The sequence below is a fragment of the Euprymna scolopes genome, chromosome 46 (genome assembly GCF_053919585.1).
Source record: "Euprymna scolopes isolate OS-2025 chromosome 46, ASM5391958v1, whole genome shotgun sequence".
In the NCBI taxonomy this organism is placed as follows: Eukaryota; Metazoa; Mollusca; class Cephalopoda; order Sepiida; family Sepiolidae; genus Euprymna; species Euprymna scolopes.
Window position 1 is genome coordinate 619,237 of NC_136527.1, and position 27,892 is coordinate 647,128.

General features: G+C 33.3%; 1 protein-coding gene across 1 annotated transcript in view; it reads right to left on the bottom strand.

Annotated features, from left to right (window-relative positions):
• The window catches only part of LOC145270880 (cilia- and flagella-associated protein 251-like), a 185,684-nt gene that overhangs the window by 32,560 nt on the left and 125,232 nt on the right, over nucleotides 1–27,892 (bottom strand). Inside the window, exons 16-19 of the mRNA XM_080126434.1 lie at nucleotides 23,952–24,113; nucleotides 16,417–16,560; nucleotides 8,917–8,999; nucleotides 499–640 (exon numbers count right to left, since the gene is read on the bottom strand). Coding sequence (XP_079982560.1) covers nucleotides 499–640; nucleotides 8,917–8,999; nucleotides 16,417–16,560; nucleotides 23,952–24,113 — 531 coding nt within the window. The remainder of the gene's footprint in view (nucleotides 1–498; nucleotides 641–8,916; nucleotides 9,000–16,416; nucleotides 16,561–23,951; nucleotides 24,114–27,892) is intronic.

Below are 27,892 nucleotides of genomic sequence, written 5' to 3' on the forward strand. Positions count from 1 at the left end.
CATCTTGCTGTCCAACTCCCCTACCCAGATTGCCCTCTCCCCTACAAATCTGGCTCCTATAACAGTAAACATTTGTTTCTCAGTCAGAATATACTAACCAATCCTCTGGCCTTCTGCAGTTGGTTAACCATGACAGGATAGGAATGCTGAATCTCTTAACTGCATCCTCAGTAATTACTGCCTTCCATAGCAGTTGTCGTCTCACCATGTTTCGGCCAACCAATCCTCTGGCCTGCTTTTTCGACAAATATGGTAAAATAGTCCCAAAAATGGAGTGTTTTTATTAGCCGTAAAATCCACCACTTATTAAGGTCCAGTTGATGAGCCGTTCCACTTAAGTTAACAAATTTACCGAATTTCCATTACTAACAATTACTATATTGTCCAATTGACTACTGTACACTCTTAACTCTTATTCTCGAGTGGTCTCTGGGCCTTGATAAGTGGTGATGCCTATATAAAAAAAAAGTAGAAATTTACGGCTTTTTTATGACTTACCCCAAGCGGTTGTGCAATTAATGCTGTCGCTTGGTGTGGGTTTCCATCAAAGGGGAGGATCTGCAGGCCAACCTTGTCATTAGTAAAAAAAGCCATGTACATGTGCGTCGGATCGACTCCCTTGGTGGGGAGTACAATCAACCTGAGAAAGAAAAAGAAGAGAAAAAAAAAAAACCCAAAGAAACAGGTGTATCATAAAAATGGTAGACCAAAGAAAAAGCTTCTTTGGAACAATTACATTGAAGGCATTGCCAGGGCCGCTGCAAGAAAGGTAGGCTCTCTCTACCGTGCTAGAAAACTACTAACACCCGAAAGTATCCTGTACCTCTATAAGGCCATCATTCGCCCATGTATGGAGTATTGCTGCCACATCTGGGCTGGTGCATCTGCTACTAGTCTTTCGCTCCTTGACAAGGTTCAAAAGAGAGTCGCAAACCTGATAGGCCCTGAACTGGCATCTAAGCTTCAGCCTCTGTCCCATCGACGAAATGTTGCATCCCTCTGCCTTTTCTACAAGTATTTTAGTGGTGAATGCTCTGACGAACTGCAATCACTTGCAATCACGACGTGAGCACCCTCGACAAACCCGACAGGCTGCTAAATCCCACCCCCACACTGTAGAGATCCCTAGATGTAAAAGATCTTTTTACTCCAATAGTTTCTTCCCCAGAACCGCAAGACTCTGGAATTCCATTCCAGGTCCTTGCTTCCCCAACAGTACTGACGTGCAGAAGTTCAAGTGTAACGTGAACCGACACCTTGCTGCCCAAATCCCTACATAGTACCCCAGTAGTTGTTGCCCCTGATAGTAGCCCCCTACACCAAAGTGGCAATTTGCCCTGTTTGGGGTGAAAATGTAATAAAAAAAAAAAATTAAAAAAAAAAAAAAAAAAAGACACTTTATCAAATCTCCAATACTAACGATTACTACAATACTATCTCATTGATTACTGTACATATACATGTGTATAGAATTCATGTATGCGTGACACTTGTGAAGTAAAGAAAATAGTTTTCTTTTTACATAACAGAAACATTTCTATGAAAGTATATTAAAATGAAAAAAGAATATAGATAGATTTCTATGAGTCGTTCTGTTTATTATAATTGATTATTTAAAAAATTTTTTTTTACAGTTACTGAATTATAAATGGTTCGCCATACTTATAGGTAAATGTGCACTGAACAGATACCATAATACTTATTATAGTTAAATTCATATTTTGATATATCTGGAGGTTTTTTTTTTTGCATTGTTCATTTCTGTATTACGTTTGAGTTATTTTAAACCCCACTCTTCCCATGTTAAATAATAATTTCGAAATAATAACGTTAATATTTCAGTGCGCAGGTCATGCACGCATGCGCAACCAGATGTCGTAAACCGGAAAGTGGGTTACATACATCGTTACAAGGTCATTTGAGTTTTATAATTATATATTTATATAAGTCATCTCTTTTTGACTTAAAATTTATTGGTATATGAACGATTACTGAATTATATCGGAATACTACAAATAAGACTATATATATATATATATATATACATATATATATATATATATATATATATATATATATATATATATATATATGTATATATATATATATATATATGTATACTAGCAAAAGTACCCGTCGTTGACTGGGTTCAAAAACAACCTACAGAAAATGGACTCTGATTTATGAAAGTATGATAGGTTATAAAAAGGAAGAGTTGCAAAGAGATAGCTTCGAATTTGGGGGTATCAAAACCAAAGCAAAATATGATGAAAGTAAAAATAAAATAGATAAACCCCATAATTTATTATACCATACCTGTTCACACTGAAACACTTATCACAATATTCTGTGGATCTATATTAAAAAACCTTGTTAAACTTTGTGACATATTTCCATTCTATGGAGGTCAGGTGCGAACAAACAACCCATAATTTTATTATACCATATTTCTTCAAACTGAAACATAATTATCAAAGTATACTTATGCAGATAGATATGAAAAGTCTTTATTAAAGTTTGTGCCTATTTCCATTCTATGGAGGCCATGCGCAAACGCAGACCCCACAATTTTATTATACTATCCCTATTTAAGTTAAAGCATACTTATCAAAGTATTATTATGTACATCTATATCAAAAACACTTGTAAACGTTTTTTTTTAATTTTTAAATTTTTTATTTCCATACTTTGTGGACCAGGCGCGTACGCAGACCCCACAATTTTAATGAATCATAATTATGCCCGATCAAACATATCCATTCCCGTGTCTCGATAAATTTTCTATCATTATATGTGATCAATTTTCTATAATAGTCAACCATATAGGAGCCTATTCGTGACCAGACACACACACAGACGTTCAGCTTTATATATATATATATATATATATATATATATATAAGCAGGAGAGAAGAAGGGGTTAGGATTAGGGATGAATATATAGAAATTATTAAAGAGTGCTCAATTGGTTACATATGTACATACATATTTCACCCCATCAGACAAAAAAAAAGAGGACGTTATTGAAACGAGAATCAAGGTTGCATTCGATTTTTATAAAATATATTCAGGTGTGGTTATATATATATTCTTGCCAATAATTACTGTTGAGCTTTTCCTTTTACATTAAGCTATATATATATATATATATATATATATATATATATATATATATATATATATATATATATATACGAGCAAACAGTTAATAAAATATGTTAAAAAACACTTTGAAATGAGTTAAAAACATATTTAATCTGAAAAGGAAACACTAGATAAATGGATAGTTCTTAATCCAAGTAGTTTCGAAGAAATACTTTCCTTCTCATCAGAGGATAGGAATTAGCAAAATGCGGGATCGGATTTTGCATGCAGAAGTATTTGATGAAACAACCAATAAGTCAAAGATCTTACTTGCAAACAAAAAAAGTTAAGCAGAGGGAATATGGTGAAGAAAAAGGTGATTACATATGAATGGATAGTCTGGTGGAAGATAAAAAATGCAGTGACTGTAAAATCCAAATGTAAAACTTCAAGAAAGTTAATTGAATTTCCATTTGTACAAGTAAAATCCAAGGAAATCCCGTAATTGGAAGAAGATGGTCCATAATAATCCAAAGGCAGAAATCCATGTACAGAAATGTGTACAAGGAAAAAAAAATAAAAGAAAAAAGAAAAATAAAAGCATATCTTATTGGATATATATATATATATATATATATATATATATATATATATATATATATATATATATATATATATATATATATATCGGCAGTAGAGTGAAAGCATATCTTATTTTTCTTTCATTATTATTGGAATTTTTTCCTTTTTTTCCTTGTACACATGTTTGTGAATTGTTCCATGGATTTCTGCCTTTGGATTATTATGGACCATCTTCTTCCAATTACGGGATTTCCTTGGATTTCACTTGTGCAAATGGAAATTCAATTAACTTTCTTGAAGTTATATATTTGGATTTTACCGTCACTGGATTTTTTATCTTCCACCAGACTATCCATTCATGTGTAATCACCTTTTTCTTTACCATATTCCCTCTGCTTAACTTATTTTGTTTTCAAGTAAGATCTTTGACTTACTTGTTGTTTCATCAAATACTTCTGCATGCAAAATCCGATCCCGCATTTTGCTAATTCCTACCCTCTGATGAGAAGGAAAGTATTTCTTCGAAACTCCGCGGATTAAGGACTATCCATTTATCTAATGTTTCCTTTGCAGATTAAATATGTTTTTAACTTATTTCAAAGTGTTTTTTAACATGTTTTATTAACTGTTTGCTCATATTATAAGCTCTATTTCCTATTTGATTTTATCGAGCTTTTACATTTGGCTGAGATAACTTTATAAATATTAATTCTTTAATATTTATAATATACTTTAATTTTACCATCTTGGATCATTTTGGTAAATTTAATTGTAATTTTCCTTTTATATATATATATATCTATATATATAAAAATGTAAAGTTGGTTCGTTCTAAACGAATAAAACCCTATTTCTACGTTACCAATTTATTTGAAATTTTCAGACAACCCAAGTCGAGGTATGTTTTTATGTTATTGAAATAAATTTACCTCACGAATTATTAAAATATTAAATAAAATAAATATATTTTTTTAACCGTTACTGCGAATCTGTTCTGTTGATAAAACTGAACTTCCGGTTCGATTCATTTCACAGCCACGAATTGACGAAAGATTTCATTTTCTGTTAACTCGATAAGTAAAAAAAAAAAAAAAAAAAAAAACTTACTCATGCAGAGAGTGATCCGTGCTGAAATAATAATGTTATTATTTAAAAAGCCATTCTTAACATGGGGAAGGGAGGGTGTTTTGTACCTATTCTGTACTTTAACCTTACAATTGAATAAAAACATATCATAAAACTTTAATTAAACGTGGAAAACGATTTTAAAAAAATAGTGCGGATCACTCTCTGCATTAGCACACACACACAAAAAAATAATAATAATACCATATTTAAAAAATTTAAATTCATTTATGTACTTACCAATTTTTTAAATTTTATTTATGTTAAGGCTTTTCACTCATGAAACATTGCGTTTTAATTGTTTCGTTTCTTTTCACGGCATTGTTTACATAAAAAAGTTTGTTTCAACTTTTTCTAAACTGTTTCATTTTTACGACATGCCTCAACGTATTATAAACACCCTAACCCCCCCATGTTAAAAAAAAACAAAAAAAAACGCCCTTCCATAAACCTCAAAAGCCGTTCTTAACATGGAGAAGTTAGGGTGTTTATAATATGCTGGGGCGAGTCGTAAAATTAACGAAGTTGCTATCTATTATTTATTGCAAAAATTGCTTGAAATTTATTTATTTGACAAAAAAAAAATTACATTTTGGTACTCCTTGGGCGTTGAGTTCCATGGCGACCAGTAGAAAAAAATAATAGTCGCTCCCTTAGTCTCCCACCTCACCTCGCACGTAACATATTTTATTTACTGACGTTGCCGTAACTAAACGATTATTTGTCACATTTACAAACATTTATTTATTTTGAAAAAAGTTTTACTTTTTTATGAATATTAAAAGAAAAATGGGTACTCATGCAGAGAGTGATCCATGCTGAAATAATAACATTATTTAAAAAGCCATTCTTAACATGGGGAGGGGGGTGTTTTGTACCTATTCTGTACTTTAACCTTGCAATTGATTAAAAAAAAAAACGATTTAAAAAATAGCGCGGATCACTCTCTGCATTAGCACCAAAAAATGTTACTAAACATTTATTAATAATTTCTCACTTTTACAAACATTTAATTTTAAATTTCTTTTTAAATGACGACTTTTATCGACTTTTTTTTTTAAATATAGCCCCCCCCAATGGTGTTTATTCCAAAATCCGTTGTTAACATGGAGAGGTTGAGGGTGTTTATTCTGAAAGCCATTCTTAACATTTGTGGAGGTGGACCTAATGTAAAAAAGAAAATAAATAAATAAATTTAAAAAAAAAAACTAAATCGTTTGCTGATAACTTCTCACTTCTACAAATATTTTTTAATTTACATGCGCGGATGAACAAATTGTTGATTAGTGCGAAAACAAAACATTTAGGTCCACCTCCACAATTTTCTTTTTTAAATGACAACTTTTATTGATAAATAAATTTACTTCTCCGCAACTTTTATTGATAAATAAATCTATTTCTCTGCCACGGGCACTGAACCCCTCCTTTTTTTTTTAATAGTATTTTCGGGTGGGTATGCTGACAACAAATATCAGTTAAATTTTGCAAATAGCCCCCCCCTCCAAAAGTGGTGTTTATTCCGGAAGCTGTTCTTAATATGAGGAGGTTGAGGGGGGGGGGTGATTATAAGGTGGACCTAATCTAAAAAAAAACAAGTTGTTTATGCGCACATAAGCAACTATTTTTTATTAACTTTTTTTTTTTTTACTTTTTTATTTAAAAATTAGTAAATTTCAACGAATAGAATAATAAATCATTTATCATTAATATGTGTTTTTGGTTTTGTGTTGAATGAAACTTTTTTTTTTCATTACAACAATAATGAACCAATTTAAATCTTCCGGCATGCATTTAAGGGTTACGAAATTATCAATAAATCGCTTAGTTACTAAGCCAACGTCAGTAAACAAAAAAAATGTTACGTGCGCATGCATTAGCCTTGACTGGGGGGGGGCTAAGGGGGCGACCATTAAATAGTTATGCTGGTCGCCATGGAACTCAACGCCCAAGGAGTACCTAAAGTGGCACTTATGCACTTATGTTACCGTGCTATTTTTTAAAATAGTATTTTCCTGTTAAATTCAAATTTTACAATATGTTTTTCTTTTATTAATTTGTTAAGTGCAAGTACAGATAACCCGGTCGGTTTCTAATGCGAGGAAAATCTAGCCCCCCCCCCAAAAAAAAAAGGGGATAATAACAAAACATTAAAATTGCCTCAGTCTCGAAAGATTTCTTCTCTACTGAACGAGGAAAAAAACGGTGAAGTGTAGTTCACCTGTTTCTCTCCCCCTCCCTCAATATCTCTCTCTATCCATCTCTTCCTTTCCCTCTCTCAATCTATCTTTCTCTCTATATCACCCTCTCCATCTCTCTTTGAGCCCCTTTCTCTCTCTAACTCCCTCTATCTCTCTCCTTTCCTCTGTTTCATCCCTCTCTGTTTCTAACTCTCCCCCTCTCTCTGTTTATCTATCAATCCCTTTATCTCTCTATCTCCTTCTCTTTCTCTATTTTCTTCTCACTGTCTCTTTTCTATCTATATATCTTCCCCTCTATCTGTCCATCTCTAATCCCTCATCCTATTTTAGTCTCCTAAATTAATTACAGTGAATAAGGCATTGTCAAAACATGGATAAATCCTATTTTAGTCACCTAATTTACTGACTGTGAGAATAGAACTTATTTGGAAATTACTGCTACCTTGAACAGCACCAGAAGTAACTGGTAAAACCTTTCTAATTAAATTGATTTTGGCAGCCATTTGGTAACAAAATGACATAGCCTTAGCCCTTGCTGCATGAGGAATACCTGCGACCTTGCTGCCAAGTAGAAGAATTATTTATTCTACTTTAAAACATTCAATTTTTCAAAAATCTCATGTTCGACATCTCCAAAACATCCAATATGGGGAAAAATATTGCAGAAATGCAAGCTTATTGTTTAGGATGAATGCACAATGGTACGCAAAAAATCACTTGAGGCTCTTGGTCGATCCTTGCAAGATTTGCAGGGCAATGTCAGACCATTTGAGAATACAGTAATATTGCTTGCAGGAGATTTCAGACAAATGTTACCTGTTATTCTTCAATCAAAACCAGCAGATGAAATAAATGCTTGCCTCAAATACTCTACTTTTTTGTTCCATGTGAAGACATTAAACTTAACTCAAAATATGCACCTACAGTTGCAGACAGTTCGATCCGCACAAAAACTTTTGCATCACTTGTGGGAAATTGGGTACGAAAAAGTGCCAGCTGATCAGAGTTAAGGGCAAAATTCTTTGACTTTTAACCTCTGTAATTTTATTTCATCAAAAGAATAGTTAGTTTAAAAGGTTTTTGCAGATATTCAAATTATAAGAATTCCATTTGACTGAGTGAATGAGCTATTCTTGCAGGTCAATACAAAGATGCCCATGAACTTAACACTATTATTCAATGTAAAATTCCAAGTGAGGTAGTCAAATACAAATCCATCAACACTGTTGTGAAAGCAGATAAAGTGGTTAATTATCCAACAGTTATATTTGCCAGGGATGCCACCGCATGTATTGCAACTGAAATTTGGTGTACTAATTATCATGTTGTGAAATATAAACCAATCCAAGCTTTGCAATGGCACATAGCTTGCAGTAAAAAAAAAAATTAACAAACAATATCATAGAAACAACAATCTTAACAGGACCTTTCACAGATGAATATATCTTCATTCCATGCATTCCTATGATTCCACCGGATACATCATTACACTTTAGGAAATTGAACTTTCCAATTTTATTGTCATTTTCAATAACCATCAACAAAGCACAGGGAACAATCTTTACAATTGTGGGCCTTACAGTTACACACTGACTGTTTTTTCACATGGACAATTTATATTACATATTCAAGAGTCACCAAACCGGAAAATCTCTGTATCAGCTAAGAAAATGGAACAACAAAAACTGTACCCATGCAAAATGGAAATTTAAACCTATAAGAAACATGCTTTTTCTCATTTTGGAACTTTTTCTATTGCGCCAATTTGAGCCACAGCAACGCGTGGCAGGGTACAGCTAGTATATATATATATATATATATATATATATATATATATATATATATATATATATTGAAAAACAGGAAAGAAGAAGGGTTTAGGGTTAGGCATGAATATATAGAAATGAATAAGAAAAGAATTACTCACTTTTCGATGGGGAATTCATGAATTGGTGCGAGGGTCGTTTTACGGCATTTCATTGTTGTTGTGTTGTAGAGTTTGTATTTAAACTTGAAAAACAAAACAACGCAAAATGAATTTCCTTTTTTTTTTTGGCTGAAATAATTTAGGGTTTGTATTACTGTACACATAGATTCGAAAAAGTTGTCAAAAAACAAATATATAACAAATAAATGTTATTAAAGGCAAGATAAGTTACTTTTCTACCAAACTGGATACATTTTTTGTGTTTTTATTCAATGTAACATGTTTATTCAGCTCGAAAAACATGCAGTGTTTACCGATGTATTGGAAAATTCAAAATGGCGCCCGACACTCTCTTTAACATGATAAGTTTTGGAAAAGGTGTTATAAATAATAAACTAGACAAAATACTATTAAAAAACACCGAATTTATGTCAACTTATGTCACGGTAACATATATTGAGCGAATTTCTAACAGTATTTTGTCTAGTTTATTATTTATAACATCTTTTCCTGAACTTACCGTTTTAAAGAGAGAGTCGGGCACCATTTTTAATTTTCCAATACATCGGTAAACACTGTATGTTTTTCGAGCTGAATAAACATGTTACATTGAATAAAAACACGAAAAATATATCCAGTTAGGTAGAAAAGTAACTTATCTTGCCTTTGATAACATTTATTTGTTATATATTTGTTTTTTTGACAACTTTTTCGAATCTATACGTACAGTAATACAAACCCATAATTTAATATATATGATTTTATATGTATGATAATCGTTCAAAAGTAAAATATCCTGTTTTATCTAAAAAAAAAATAAAATAGTTGAAGCGCGACAAAAACGTTTTTTTTTTTTTTAAATGAAACACCAGACGTGCTGGTAATTTTTTTTATATCCAACATAAAAATATAAGTTATAACAAAATATTTAAGAACCGTTTTTTTTTTTTTATTATATGATTACTAGAATTTCAGCCCGGCGTTGCCCGGGTGTCTGGATGTGTCTGTTGAACAAAAAAAAAAGAAAAAAAAAAAATGTGGTAGTAGGAAGGCTCGAACCCGTACCGCGAAGGAGGAAAAGAACGGGGTAAAAACCTAACGTCTATGCTGTTACGACCACCGCCAAACCGGAAGCGACATTTTCTAAAATTAAGGCTCGACAATTTAAAGGAGAGGATAACTTTCACAAATATCGGCGAAAAAAGTGAGCCCCCCCCCTGTAGAAAAGTGCCTAGTTGAAGGGGAAGATATTAATGTTTTTAGCTAATTTTTCGATATTTGTCGTATGAAAGATCGAACTTTAAAACCATACTGATCTTGGTAAAATCCGTCGCCTCTATTGAAAGTTTAAGGCAGACATGCAAGCAGACATACATACATACATTTATATATTGGTAACTAAAAATTTTCGATCCAAACTGATGAAAAAGCTTGCCCTATCTCTGAATACCCTTTATGTAAAATTTTAAATATTTAGACCAGAAATTGTCTGAGTAATTTGGAAGAGACCGCAGAGATCAATTTTTAAAAAACCTTTGACCCCTATTATGACCCCTTAAAATTTATTGTTTTGGGCTCAAATCAAGTTATTAAGTTAGATCCATGTCCAAGGAACCTATATCTAAAATTTCAAGTGTGTAGACCCAAAATTGTCGGAAGAGCTTGGTAGAGTTCTCAAAGGTCAAATCGTTGAACTTTGACCCCTTAATCGCCAAATTTCTGGCCAAAAACCGATCACATCGATTTTCCCAAATCTCAGTACCCTGTATATCAAATTTCGAATCTGTAGACTAAAAATTGACAGAGTTATTGCGTAGGGAAATGTACACACACACACACACACACACACAGACACGCACACACACACACACACACACACACACACACACACACACACACACTCAGACACGTTCAATTTTATATATATATATATATATATATATATATATATATATATAGATAGATAGATAGATAGATAGATAGATTAACTCTTTTTTGTTTGATAAAAAAAAAACAGTTCAGAAACATTATTGGGAAATATTTTTTGGTGCCTCTACACTATTGGAACGAAATCGTAATACTGAATTTTCGTATTTTTTAAGATGATTATATCCAAAAATTACGAAAATCGATAAGGTAGAAAAATATTTATTAAAGAAAATAAAAAATAGAATTTGATGAAAAAGACATAAAGAAAACTACTGACACCTGAAAGTATCCTGTACCTCTATAAGGCCACCATTCGCCCATGTATGGAGCATTGTTGTCACATTTGGGCTGGTGCATCTGCTACTAGTCTCTCGCTCCTAGACAAGGTTAAAAAAAGAGTCGCCAATCTGATAGGCCCTGAACTGGCATCTAAGCTTCAGCCTCTGTCCCATCGACGAAACGTTGCATCCCTCTGCCTGTTCTACAAGTATTTTAATGGTGAATGCTCTGACGAACTGCAGACACTTGTGCCCCCACGACGTAGACACCCTCGACAAACCCGACAGGCAGCTAAATCCCACCCCCACACAGTAGAGATCCCTAGATGTAAAAGATCTTTCTACTCCAATAGTTTCTTCCCCAGAACCGCTAGACTCTGGAATTCCATTCCAGGTTCCTGCTTCCCTAACTGTACTGACATGCAGAAGTTCAAGTGCAAAAGAGAGTTCCAAAGGGAGGTAATTTCCGTTTCGATTTAAACAAAATGGCGGCAATATTTCACCTGTTAACACGATTAAAGTTTTTTTTTTTTTAATAATTCAGTAATATTCAGGTAATTTCGACTGCATAATTTGGAAGCTAACATTGTAATTTATTAGAATTGGCAAAAAAATTATTATTATTATTAATTTTTATCTGAAAACTCCATTTATCGACTACAAAATCTCGTCCCAATAGTGTAGAAGCGCCTATTTTTTACAAGTAATATTTTTATGTTCGACGTGAAAAAAAAAAAAAATTGCCAACACCTGATGTTTGATAAAAATAAAAAACAATGAATTAATATTTTTATTTTATTTATGTTTTTCATTTTTTTTTACTTAGGAGTCACCACTTATCAAGGTCCGCAGGCCACCCGAGGATAAGGGTTAATGGATGTAAGGTGGTGGTGTACTAATCACTTATGGTGTAAATTGGGTAGAATTTGATTATTTATGAGTACGGCTTAACAAGAATTTGTTTACATTAGATTTGAAGACCATCATGTTGTATTCAGTTGGGAAGCATGCCAGTGGAACAGTAGTCCAAAGGCGGGTAGTTTTGGGAAAGACGCTTTGTTTATGGAATCTGTGTTTACATTTAAGCACAGATAAAGAGTGGGGAATATTATATAGTGGTTGTAGCTAGTTGAGTGGGTTTTTTTTTTGGTTTTTTTTTACACAGTGATCACCACTTATCAAGGCCCGGAAGCCACTCAGGGATAAGGGTTATTGCAAGTACATTACGTTAGTGTGGAGATTTGGTGAAGTGTTTACTTAAGGGGGCGGTTCATTAGGAATTTGTTAACATTGGACTTGAACACATCCAAGTTGTAGTCCGGAGGGAAGCAGGCAGACGGAACTGAGTTCCACAGGCGTGCAGTTCTAAGAAAGAAGTTTTGTTCATGGAATCCGCATTTTGATTTAGGCACAGATAAAGAGTGGGGGAAATTTTTCAAAGTGGATTCGGCTAGACGGGTGTTTTTCGTGAAAGATTGGCGAGGGGGGACCAGAGAATGGAGTTCAGACGAGCACCTGCCATGGAAATAACGATAAAACAAGGATAGGCTCGCAACGTCTCTTCTATGGGAGAGAGGTTGCAGAGTAGAGAAAAGGGCATCCCCCACTAAGCCACGAAGTCTATTTTGCACTCTGTCAAGGCAGGATAGGCTGTTTTAAGCAGCTCCTACCCAGATGTGGCAGCAGTATTCCATCCTTGGACATACTTGGCTTTTATATAGATAGAGAATTGCAAAAAATAAAAACCCCTCAAAATTCACTTCCGCTGAATTGCTTTGCAAAGGAGTGCTACTCTTAATGAAAGCCGCCATACTTATAAAGTAATGTGATAATGTGGTGACAAGAGTTATAGCGAAGTATAGACAAACAAAATTATATAGAAATCAGTTAGTTACAACTTTTCAGAAAGTTTTATAAAAATCCAAAGCATCAATTTTTTTTAATAAGCACAAAAGTGTCAATTTTAGCTTTTTTTTACCCGAAAGGCAACCCTAAGGTGGGCAACCGGAGTTTTCCCGGAAAATCACATCTGTTACTTTTTTACTCATATCATGTTTAATGTTTGTGCAAAATTTCAAAACATTCCAAGGCGTAGTTATTGAAAAAAGTGTGGACAGACGAACGGTAAATTTACAGGTCCACCATCTTTTGTGGAGGGAGGGGGCAAAAGATATCTTCAAAGTGAATACGCTAGTTAACCATACTATCATTAAAAAAATCTACAGAAGTTTATAAGCAATAAAAATAAAAAGTAAAATTATCATAGCGTAATAATACACATGCTCCAGAATTCGATTCCTAGAAACAGTCAAGCTATGCTGAATAGAGGTAGAGTCTCGAAACATGCCTGTAGATTAATAATAATAATAATCTATATATATAAAAATGTAATTCTTGGTTCGTTCAAAGTCCATAAAACCATATTTCTATATTACCAATTTAATTGAAATTTTCAGAAAATTTATCTGTAAAGTCAAGGAATGTTTGCATGTTATTAAAATAAATTAAGATCGCAAATTATAAAAATATATTAAATAAAATAAAAATATTTTTCATAACTGCGAGACTGTCCGCCATATTTCATTTCCGGTAGAAATGAGCCTTTCACGTGGTTGACGACTTTCGAATTACAACATTTAACTATCTAATTAATAGATGGGTAAAAAAAAATTCCCTATTTTTTAAATTATATATATATATATATATATATATATATATATATATATATATTGTACTTTAACCTTACAATTGAATAAAAAAAACATATCATAAAACTTTAATTAAACTTGAAAATACGATTTAAAAAATGCACGGATCAGTAAGTGCACTAGCATCATTTGCTTATCTTAATTTTTTTATTTTTAAAAGCCTACCTAAAATAAATTTGTCGATTCCTAGAAGCTATGAGGTAGAGTCTCGAAACATGCATGCCCGTAGATTACTATTTTAATAATAATAATAATAATAATAATACTATATATATATATATATATATATATATATATATATATTGATGGCTACATATAGTTTTCGATCCTCGCTAAACAGAGCCAAATCGAGGACAATACGATTAAAAAATAAAAATTAAAAAAAATAAAGTCATGAATATGGCAAGGGAAAGGAGAAAAAAAAAAATATCAAAAATTACATAGACACCAAATTAAGTCCGATTAAGTAATTTTGTTTCCTCTGTTTATTTTTGATATTTTTTTTCTCCTTTCCCTTGCCATATTCATGACTTTATTTATTTATTTTTTTTTTTAATCGTATTGTCCTCGATTTGGCTCTGTTGAGCGAGGATCGAAACCGGGTTAGCTGCCCTTTATTTTCATTTTTTATTTTTTAAATAATCATTATGTATATTGGTCTATATGTAGCCATCATTAAATTCTGTACCCCTCGAAAGATTTTCAAATCTATATATATATATATATATATATATATATATATATATATATATGGGGGGGGATATGTTTATTCAATTATATTTCACCTTTTATTTATATCAATCCTTTCATTTATGTCGCTCAATATAACTACAGAGCATATACAAATAAATGACAAAAAGTCTATATTCCTAATTTCAAGATATTGACCATCTTTTTGTTTATTTCTTTAAATACATTGACATGCACAATTCTTGACAGCGCACGTACACTTTATACGCTTTCTTTCTTCATAATGCTGAATCATTCATGTAATTATTATATCAATTCTTGAATTTATTCCGCCCTTAACTTATCAGAAGAGAAAGCACTTATGAATTTCTATATAATTTTGTTTGTCTATACTTCGCGATGATTCTTGGGTGTGCCCCAGGGGCTCTTTTAGGGCTAATAAAAACACCCCATTTTTGGGACTAGTTTACCATATTTGTCCAAAATTTTCTGTGTATGTTTATTTAGCAGCTTTGCATGGTGCGGAACTTAGTCATTTTTTATGCCTCATTCACTTGGTATGCTTCACTTGATTCTTAGGAGACTTATTTTATTTGAACGTAAACAAATAATATTTTTATTTATTTATTTTTAAAAATAGTAATCTACTGCCATTTACTACTATGTGGGACAAAAGGCCAACAGGCAGTACGTACACTCTTTCTCTCTCTATCTACTACTTGTTCCAGAGAACACCACCGCATAGCTGTCGACTAACATGGAGCACAGTTTAACTGATGTCAACCCTCTATCCTTTGTCTTTGTCTACACGCTGGGCTATCATTCTTATTTCTACTATATTATTCATTTCTTTTCCCACGCGCGAACAAACGATAGTGACCCGAACGTGAGATGAAAACACATTTCCTTTTTCCTTCTATAATACCAATCCCGCAACAAACGATGATTACACCCGCGCTGACATGGACACATGTTATATCTTAAACATTCATTCTTTCAACAGTAAATAAACGACACGTTTATTTTATCCATCAATTGAGTTTTTGTTTCCTTCATTTCATTCGTTTCATTATTTTCTTGTGGCGAGTTAGGGTATTACTATATCCTGGTCCGCAACAAGTCTTAGTGGACATATTTACCTAATAAAAATAATGCAAATGATATCCAGAAGTGAAAATGGTAATCACACAGAACAAGAATTTGGGTAATGTACTTGCAATAACCCTTATCCCTGAGTGGCTTCTGGGCCTTGATAAGTGGCGATCACTGTGTAAAAAAAAAAAAAACAAGAATTTGGGTAATTTTGATTGCAAAGAAATTTTGATTTACATCCGTCGTCTTTAAAAAAATTGTTGCTTCCAATGTCTTGAATTTCTTGTACAGAATTGATTTCCCACCCAACACCTGCTCAGTTAGTGTTTATAATTAAAGCGAATACTGGCAAATGGAGGTTGTAGTCCGAAAGTTGCCGCGAAGTTCGTTGGAGCAGACTGAAACAAAGGGATTCACTAACGACACAAAACAGGATATAGAAAAAAGTATTAATTATTAAAACAATAAAATTTACAAGTTTTGCAAAACTTATTGTGTTTGCGGCTTTAGAGAAAGTCCAACTATAAAGTTTTTTTACGTCCAAAGAATTAGACGGCTCTTGTAATGTTCGTATAGGCACAAAATTTTAGGAGAGAAATTTTCCTACCTGTTGCTTCATGGACGAGCTGTGGTTAAAAGAGAAAGAGACTATTGTTCTAAAAGTGAACCCGATAAACGGGGGTCCCTGATTGGTTAATTAGACAGACCCTATTTTTAGATTGTTAGTGTATTAAAGGGAGGTAAGTGGGAATGATAAACCCCTTATTTTTATAGTTTCTTTAAATTGAGAAATTCATAATTACCTCATCATTCGCAGTGACGATAAAATGCTCCTTGTTGAGCGGTGGATGCCACGCCATACACATTGGCACAGCACTCTGTTCGATTCTCTCGCTTGATAAAATACACAGGTTATCCACGGAACTTGCAGCTAAGTCGTATTCAACCTAAAAAAAATAAATGAGGATAATTCTACAACGTACTTTAATTAAGTTTCCAGACTTTTTCAGATAAGCACTTTTATTGATAGTACACACATGAAACTATAATCCCCTTTGAAGTAATCTCCTCCGGCTGCAATGCACTTGTTGTACTGTTCCAGCAACTTCTGGAAGGCCCCATGGAAGTCGTCTTTTATATGAGCGTGTCAATGACTCTCGTCACAGCCTTTTTCATCTCCTAACCAAAAGTCACAGGGAGCAATGTCTGGACATTAGGGAGGGTGAGGAACTGTCTTGATGCCCATCTTGCGCAAATAGTCTGCATCTTCAGTTCTTCACAAATAATTGTGTGTACAGTTTCCATACTGACATCAAACCGTGCACAAGCACCTTGCTGCACAACTCCCCACCCAGGAACATTAAGGACAAGATTTATAGACGGCATCTTTAGTGGGAGTCAACCTGCAAGATATTTGTTCACATTATTTTTTAATTTATGCATGTTGATACAACAGGGGAAATGGGGAGTAGAGCGGGAATTCCAAGGGCAAGACTACCATATACGAAGTATTGTTGTCAGATTTGGACTTGTGAATCTCTGCCCCACCCAGTTGAATGATGATGAAGAAAAGAAAAGAAGAAAAAGAGGAGGAAAAGGTAGAAGAAAAAGAAGGATAATAAGAAAGTATAAAAAATAGAAGAAGAAGAAGAAGAAAAAGAAAAAAGAAGAAAAAGAACAAGGTATAAAAAGGTAGAATACTAAGAACTAGCGGGCAGCCCGGCGTTGCCCGGTCTTACAATACGCTTAAACATGATATTTTAATTTATGCAGATTGCATATGTATTATTATTATAGAATCAATCCTTTATTGATTATTATATACTAGCATGACATGTTAACCGGCATTGCCCGATCGTACAATACGCTTAAACATGATATTTTAATTTATGCAGATTGCGTATGTATTATTATAGAATCAATCCTTTATTGATTATTATATACTAGCAGGACATGTTAACCGGCATTGCCCGATCGTACAATACACTTAAACATGATATTTTAATTTATGCAGATTGCGTATGTATTATTATAGAATCAATCCTTTATTGATTATTATATACTAGCAGGACATGTTAACCGGCATTGCCCGATCGTACAATACGCTTAAACATGATATTTTAATTTATGCAGATTGCGTATGTATTATTATAGAATCAATCCTTTATTGATTATTATATACTAGCAGGACATGTTAACCGGCATTGCCCGATCGTACAATACGCTTAAACATGATATTTTAATTTATGCAGATTGCGTATGTATTATTATAGAATCAATCCTTTATTGATTATTATATACTAGCAGGACATGTTAACCGGCTTTGCCCGATCGTACAATACGCTTAAACATGATATTTTAATTTATGCAGATTGCGTATGTATTATTATAGAATCAATCCTTTATTGATTATTATATACTAGCAGGACATGTTAACCAGCACTGCCCGATCGTACAATACGCTTAAACATGATATTTTAATTTATGCAGATTGCATATGTATTATTATAGAATCAATCCTCTCTTGATTATTATATACTAGCAGGACCTGTTAACCGCATTGCCCGGTCGTACAATACGCTTAAACATGATATTTTAATTTATGCAGATTGCGTATGTATTATTATAGAATCAATCCTTTATTGATTATTATAGCGTAACCCGGATAATATGGAGAAATGTCCTTTGTCTATGACGTCAGAAGTGTGTTTTTCAAACGTGACTAATTTCACGTGGTTATGCATGTGTTTGTCCAAAACACACTTCTGCACACAAGAATCCTCTCCTAACCTATTTTTAATTTGCATTGTTCATTCTTTTATTGACATATTTAATATTCAGAATTAACACTAGGCTTAATTTCTCACATTCCATTTCTTAACTTTGCCTACAGGGTTCGATTCTAGGTTTATCCTAATCTCATTTCCACTTATTTAATATTATTTACATGGAAAGGAGACAGCCTTTCCCTGTAACAATTCAACATTGTCGTACAATGTGCTTAAACATGATATTTTAATTTATGCTTATTGCATATGTATTATTATTATAGAATTAATCCTTTATTGATTCTTATATTTTACGAGGAATAATTTGCCCGGTGGACTAATTCACAAAAACAAATTTTTTAAATAAAAAATAATAATGATAATGTCGTTCATCAAATTCCGTCTGTGTTTGTTTACAAGATCATGTCAGCTGATATTTGGGCTTGATGATGGATGCCCTGGAAAAGTCATTACTGATGAATGTTTAGTTTTAAAATATGCAAATGAAACAATGATTTGCAGCGATTTTAAATAGTCCCTCTTCTTTTATTGTAAATTGAACTCATTAATAAGAACAAATTTAAATAAAATGGTGAGGACCACCCTGGCTTGACCAGGGGATCATTTTAACTGTAGTCGAATCGAAAAATGGAAACAGCACTAACCCTATGCGGGTTTAACCAACATCTTCCAAAGGAGGAAGTTCTATGAGAATATGTAATTCACAAGCAGTCCCCAGTCACAGGTATATCCCTGTTAGGGGAGATGACGGCGTTGGGATTTTTGCAACTTTTGCAAAGAGGTGTCGATGTTCTCCTACATACAGTGCCCGGAATTTCCAAACTGGTCACCCATCTGGTACTGACTAGCTGAACATTGCTTAACTTCAGTGATCTAACGAGAACCGGTGTGTCAATGTGATTATACCGTAGTCGAATGCTCTACAACTAAGCTATATCTCCAGATTACAATAAATCTGTTTGTTTTTTTTTAAGAAGAAATGATTTGCTAAGATTTTATTATCTCCCTTGGCCGGTGTAACATAAAATATTCCCCTGTAAAAATTATTCTTTGTTATCTAAAAGGAAGAAAAGCTATTTTAAGATCGGATTTTTTTATTTATTTCTGATACTTATCGGATGAATTTCTGCACACAACATATCTAAGAACACTGCCAGACATATAAATAAGTTTTGTGTAAAATTTGCAGAAGATAAGCTTGACCATTTGGGAACCTATATTTATCTCTCTGCTCTCTCTCTTATATATATATATATATATATATATATATATGGTGGATTCTCGCATCGAAGCGAAGACGATGAATGAGGGTTCAGTATGCAATCTTCAGCAGCTCCTAAGCTCTGTGACATCACATGCGTAATTGCAATCCTGTAGACGTCCGGCACACTCCTCCGCAGATGGTGAACTTTCATATGCTCGTCAGTCAAAGATGCCTTCTCGAGTGAACAGATAACCCTGCTTTGCTGCGTGCTCTGAAACCACAATGGCATACATATTCATTTTTAGGTGGATGTTTCTTGTGTTTTGCCTTCATATTTGCCTGAAGGGTGTCCCTATGACAAAGGCGGTTATGTTCAAATTCTTTGGTCCCCAGGAAACTCATCTTCCTCCATTTTCTGCGATCCCCTGCTGCACTCTCTCAGGAACTCAGAGAAATTCCACAACGTTTCAGGTTGTCTTTTAGTTTATCTTTGTAACAAAGCAGGGGACGCCCTATTGGACGGCAAGAATTTGACAGTTGCCCATAAAAAAGTTGCTTAGGAACTCTTGAGTCATCCATTCTTAAAAGATGACCCGACCACCGCATTTGTATCCTGATCAAAAATGATTCAATACCAGTGACAACCAAGACTTCTGTGCAGACTGTTCTTGCTGATGAATGTGCTCTTGTCACCCATAGTCTTGATGACATGCAGAACATCCTCAATAGCTTTTCTGGTCCATGTAAGGCCTTCAGTCTTACAATTAGCATAAAAAAGACTGAAATTATTCACCAGCCAAAACCAAACAATACGCCCTCTTCACAACCAGTGGTATGTGTTGATGGTGAAGCTTTGAAAACAGTATCTTCTTTTACATACCTCGGCTCTGTTGTGTCTGATGATGCTAAATTTGAAAAGGACATCCAATGTAGAATTAATAAAGCTAGTGAGGCATTTGGTAGGTTGCGACACAGACTCTGAAACAGCCACGGTGTGTCTCTAAAAGTAAAGGTTGCAGTCTACAAATCTGTGATTCTGCCTACTCTTCTGTATGGTGCCGAAACGTGGACCTTGTACTGCAAGCATATAAATCAGCTTGACTTCTTCCATATGAGATGCCTGCGTTTTATTTGCAATGTTGGATGGCAGGATGTGATATATATATAATGTTAAAAGTCCACATATGCTTCTAGGATAGTGATTTAAAGGTTATGAGTTTTTTTTTGTTTGAAGCATGAAAAACGATGTTATTTTTTTATTTATTTTTATTTTTTTATAAGGTGGTCACCACTTATCAAGGCCCGGAAGCCACTCAGGGATAAGGGTTATTGCATGTACAGTACGTTAGTGTGGAGATTTAATAAAGTGTTTACTTAAGGGAGCGGTTCATCAGGAATTTGTTTATGTTGGACTTGAAGACATCCAGGTTGTAGTCAAGTGGGAAGCAGGCAGACGGAACAGAGTTCCACGGGCGTGCAGTTCTAAGAAAGAAGCTTTGTTCATGGAATCTACGTTTGGATTTAGGCACAGATAAAGAGTGGGGGAAATTTTTGACAGTGGTTTCAGCTAGACGGGTGTTTTTCATAAAAGATTGGCGAGGGGGGGACCAGAGATTGGAGTTCAGACGAGCACCTGCCATGGAAATAACGATAAAACAAAGATAGGCTCACAACGTCTCTTCTGTGGGAGAGAGGTTGTAAGGAAGAGAAAAAGGCATCCCCCACTAAGCCACAAAGTCTATTTTGTACTCTCTCAAGGCAGGATAGACTGTTTTTAGCAGCTCCTGCCCAGATATGGCAGCAGTATTCCATCCTTGGACGTACTTGGCTTTTATATAGATAGAGAATTGCATCAGTAGTGAGATATCTTCTGGAGCGGTAGAAGGATTCCACCATCTTTCCAACGACCTTGGCAACAGACTTGATGTACGTGTTCCATTTTAGATCAGGAGTAAAGGTCAAACCCAGAAGCTTGTCAAAACATGGCACTTCTCCTAGACGAGAGCAATCCATTTCAATTGATGCCATATGGGGATCAGAGCATTGATGATGTAAGGATAGGAGTTTGGTTTTAGATGCATTAAAGGTAACCAGCCATATCTTCCCCCACTGAACCACACGCTCAAGATCAGAGGAGATAGAATCAGAGAGAATTTTGTCATTTACGGCCTTTGATGTGTTGTCATAGATGGTCGTGTCATCAGCATAGATGTCAATGAATGATTTAAGTATATCTTTAGGGAGATCATTGATGTAGATCAGGAAGAGAGTTGGGCCCAGGATGGACCCCTGAGGAACTCCAGCATTAATACTGCAGGCTTCTGATTTTTGTCCATCGACCACTACTCTTATGAGCCTATCAGAGAGAAATGATTTAATGATAGAGAAAACATTTCCAGTTATACCATAGCTGGAAATCTTGTGAAGTAGGCCTTTATGCTATGTTATTTTTTTATTTAATATTTTTATTGTTATTTTTTATATTTCAAGCGAACATTCGCTCTTGGTCACAAAAAAAAGTATCGATATCGGAGGTCCGCTTGAAATATAAAAATAACAATAAAAATATTAAATACAAATAGTAACATCGTTGTTCATGCTTCAAAAACCCTTTAAATCACTATCCTAGAAGCATATTTATTTAAATCACTATATATATATATATATATAGCTACTTCATTTACTCACATAAAATTAATATACGAAAGTATAGATTTATGCATAAACTTTAAGTATTTACTTCAAAAATGCTCAATACGTAGGTAGAGCTAGTTAGTAATTCATAAAATATATATGGCGATTAAGCTACACTGAATATTCGGCGTTTCATCCACTCTAGGATTCGTCAGGCTTATGTGCATAAGCCTGACGAATCCTAGAGTGGATGAAACGCCGAATATTCAGTGTAGCTTAATCGCCATATATATTTTATAAATTACTATATATATATATATATATATATATATATATATATATAAGAACATGTCAGCTGATATTTGGGCTTGACGATCTTAAAAATAGAATTTTTACAGGAGAATATTTCGCGTTAAAACAGCCAACGTTACACCAATGTAAAAATTATTTGTCATCTATATGAGAAGATTATTTATAAGATTGGATTTTCTCGATTTTCTATATACTTATCGTATGAATTTCTGTACAAAACATATCTAAGAACACTACCAGACATATAAATTACTTTTGTGCGAAATTTGCAAAAGATAGGCTTAGCTGTTTCGGTACCTATGAGGAAGGAACTCATACACTCACACACACACACACGCACTCACGCACACACTCACATTAACACACACACTCACTCACGCACACATTCACACACAAACACGCACTCACACACACACTCATACACACATTCATACACAAACACTCACTCACACACACACACATTCACACACAAACACGCACACACAGACTCACTCACTCATTCGCACACAAATATGCACACACAGACTCGCACGCACGCACACACACACTCACGCACACACACTCACTCATTCACACACACACTCACATTCACACACAAACATGCACACACACATTCACATACACATTCACACACACACACACATTCACACACACACATTCACACACAAACATGCACACACACACTCACACATACATTCACTCACACATTCACACACACTCACTCACACATACATGCACACACAAACACTCAGACTCACTCACACACAAACGCGCACACACACTCAGACTCACTCACACATACATGCACACACAAACACACACTCACTCACACACAAACGCGCACACACACTCACACACGCAAACACGCACACATACACACACACTCACACACACACACACATTCACACACAAACACGCACACACACACTCACTCACTCATTCACACACAAACATGCACACACACACTCGCACGCACGCACACACACACTCACTCATTCACACACACACTCGCACACACATTCACACACAAACATGAACACACACATTCACATACACATTCACACAAACATTCACACACACAATCACACACACATTCACACACAAACATGCACACACACACTCACACATACATTCACTCACACACACTCACTCACACATACATGCACACACAAACACTCAGACTCACTCACACATACATGCACACACAAACACTCAGACTCACTCACACATACATGCACACACAAACACACACTCACTCACACAAATGCGCGCACACACACACACTCACACACACATGCAAACACGCACACACACACACACACACACGTACAGTGACTTTTATATAATTATAAAAATAAAAACAAAAAGTAAGGAATGAGGAAAACATAACCCAACGTACCAACATCCTGTCTTGTCCAAGCGACAACAATCGCGGCTCTTCGGAACCAAATTTCTTACCAAACATCAAGTCGTGAATCGGTTTATAATGAGCCTGATAGCGGCCAAGATAAACAAACGTCGATTTTTCCTTCTTCAACACCGTCGTTGTAAAGTGTGTATCCTGGCAAGAAATAAAAATGTGCTACAATAGAAAGTATCCACTTTGTCATGGCCACCATATCTGAAATCGGAGACTGCGAAACTGTGTTGATCTGCAATTACACTTTAGACCGGATTTTTTTTTTTGGCAAATAATAATTTGTTTCCAATAATTTGCTTAATTGGTAACAAAAAAAAATCGAATTGTGCAATTAAAATTTTTTTTTTTAATTTTGAAAATATATTTGGACAAATATTAACATCAATTTTACTACAGTAGAAGCGTTGGTATACTGAGAAATTTGAAAGTGCGTTAAAAAAACAAATAACAATATAACTTTTTTTTCAACATGAATGAATTATTTATTTAGTATTTTTTTACTCTGTTTTCATTTCAATACTAACCTTAAAATGATGCCTTTTATAAATTTTCAGGTATGCTGAAAACGAATATCACATTATGCAATAACCTAATATATTCCGAAAGTCACTCAGTGACTTTCCGAATATATTATGTTGTTGCATAAGTTCCCGCCATTTTTTTTAAGGAAATAAAAGAATTTTTACAGCAAAAGTAAGTTTGTGTGAATCCCATTGACTGAAGGTGGCGTGAAATTGTCGCAATATCACACGTCATCTTTTCACCCAATTCTATACATATCTGATGGCCATCTTTCTTTGAAAGAACACTGAGTTGGTCTTCGTCTATCTTTGGAACAAGGAGTGTCATCGTGGTCATAATTACTGTGCTTGAATCTGGTAAACCAATCTTGAATTCAACTATAGCGTTTTCTCCATATACGACACAAGTATCCTTGGCCACTTCACTCGCTTTTTGACCTCGATTAAAGGCGAAAAGAACGAGGCATCGAAAATGTGATTTTTTTTATCTACGACAATCCATTTGATGTTTCTTAAAAACGAGAAAAAATTATATGATGCAAAAAATGATGACCAGAAAAGATTACTTTTTAATGATATCCAACACTTTGCCAAATATCAAATACTTGCTTTTTAATGATATACAACACTTTGCCAAATATCAAGTACTTGCTTTTTCGTGATATCCAACATTTTGCCAAATATCAAATACTTGCTTTTTAATGATATCCAACGTTTTGCCAAATATCAAATACTTGCTTTTTAATGATATCCAACGTTTTGCCAAATATCAAATACTTGCTTTTTAATGATATCCAACATTTTGCCAAATATCAAATACTTGCTTTTTAATGATATACAAAATTTTGCCAAATATCAAATACTTGCTTTTTAATGATATACAACATTTTGCCAAATATCAAATACTTGCTTTTTAATGATATACAACATTTTGCCAAATATCAAATACTTGCTTTTTAATGATATACAACATTTTGCCAAATATCAAATACTTGCTTTTTAATGATATACAACATTTTGCCAAATATCAAATACAATGCTTTTTAATGATATACAACATTTTGCCAAATATCAAATACTTGCTTTTTAATGATATCCAACATTTTTCCAAATATCAAATACTTGCTTTTTAATGATATCCAACATTTTGCCAAATATCAAATACTTGCTTTTTAATGATATACAACATTTTGCCAAATATCAAATACAATGCTTTTTAATGATATACAACATTTTGCCAAATATCAAATACTTGCTTTTTAATGATATACAACATTTTGCCAAATATCAAATACTTGCTTTTTAATGATATCCAACATTTTGCCAAATATCAAATACTTGCTTTTTAATGATATACAACATTTTGCCAAATATCAAATACTTGCTTTTTAATGATATACAACACTTTGCCAAATATCAAATACTTGCTTTTTAATGATATACAACATTTTGCCAAATATCAAATACTTGCTTTTCCGTGATATCCAACATTTTGCCAAATATCAAATACTTGCTTTTTAATGATATCCAACGTTTTGCCAAATATCAAATACTTGCTTTTTAATGATATCCAACGTTTTGCCAAATATCAAATACTTGCTTTTTAATGATATACAACATTTTGCCAAATATCAAATACTTGCTTTTTAATGATATACAACATTTTGCCAAATATCAAATACTTGCTTTTTAATGATATCCAACATTTTGCCAAATATCAAATACAATGCTTTTTAATGATATACAACATTTTGCCAAATATCAAATACTTGCTTTTTAATGATATACAACATTTTGCCAAATATCAAATACTTGCTTTTTAATGATATACAACATTTTGCCAAATATCAAATACTTGCTTTTTAATGATATACAACACTTTTCCAAATATCAAATACTTGCTTTTTAATGATATACAACATTTTGCCAAATATCAAATACTTGCTTTTTAATGATATCCAACATGTTGCCAAATATCAAATACTTGCTTTTTAATGATATACAACATTTTGCCAAATATCAAATACTTGCTTTTTAATGATATACAACATTTTGCCAAATATCAAATTCTTGCTTTTTAATGATATACAACATTTTGCCAAATATCAAATACTTGCTTTTTAATGATATCCAACATTTTGCCAAATATCAAATACTTGCTTTTTAATGATATACAACATTTTGCCAAATATCAAATATTTGCTTTTTAATGATATACAACACTTTGCCAAATATCAAATACTTGCTTTTTTATGATATACAACATTTTGCCAAATATCAAATACTTGCTTTTTAATGATATACAACATTTTGCCAAATATCAAATACTTGCTTTTTAATGATATACAACACTTTGCCAAATATCAAATACTTGCTTTTTAATGATATACAACATTTTGCCAAATATCAAATATTTGCTTTTTAATGATATACAACACTTTGCCAAATATCAAATACTTGCTTTTTTATGATATACAACATTTTGCCAAATATCAAATACTTGCTTTTTAATGATATCCAACACTTTGCCAAATATCAAATACTTGCTTTTTAATGATATACAACATTTTGCCAAATATCAAATACTTGCTTTTTAATGATATAAAACACTTTGCCAAATATCAAATATTTGCTTTTTAATGATATCCAACATTTTGTCAAACATCAAATGCTTGCTTTTTAATGATATCCAACATTTTGCCAAATATCAAATACTTGCTTTTTAATGATATCCAACATTTTGCCAAATATCAAGTACTTGCTTTTTCGTGATATCCAACACTTTGCCAAATATCAAATACTTGCTTTTTAATGATATCCAACATTTTGCCAAATATCAAATACTTGCTTTTTAATGATATCCAACATTTTGCCAAATATCAAATACTTGCTTTTTAATGATATACAACACTTTGCCAAATATCAAATACTTGCTTTTTTATGATATACAACATTTTGTCAAATATCAAATACTTGCTTTTTAATGATATCCAACATTTTGCCAAATATCAAATACTTGCTTTTTAATGATATCCAACATTTTGCCAAATATCAAATACTTGTTTTTAATGATATCCAACATTTTGCCAAATATCAAATACTAGCTTTTTAATGATATACAACATTTTGCCAAATATCAAATATTTGCTTTTTAATGATATACAACATTTTGCCAAATATCAAATACTTGCTTTTTAATGATATACAACACTTTTCCAAATATCAAATACTTGCTTTTTAATGATATACAACATTTTGCCAAATATCAAATACTTGCTTTTTAATGATATCCAACATGTTGCCAAATATCAAATACTTGCTTTTTAATGATATACAACATTTTGCCAAATATCAAATACTTGCTTTTTAATGATATACAACATTTTGCCAAATATCAAA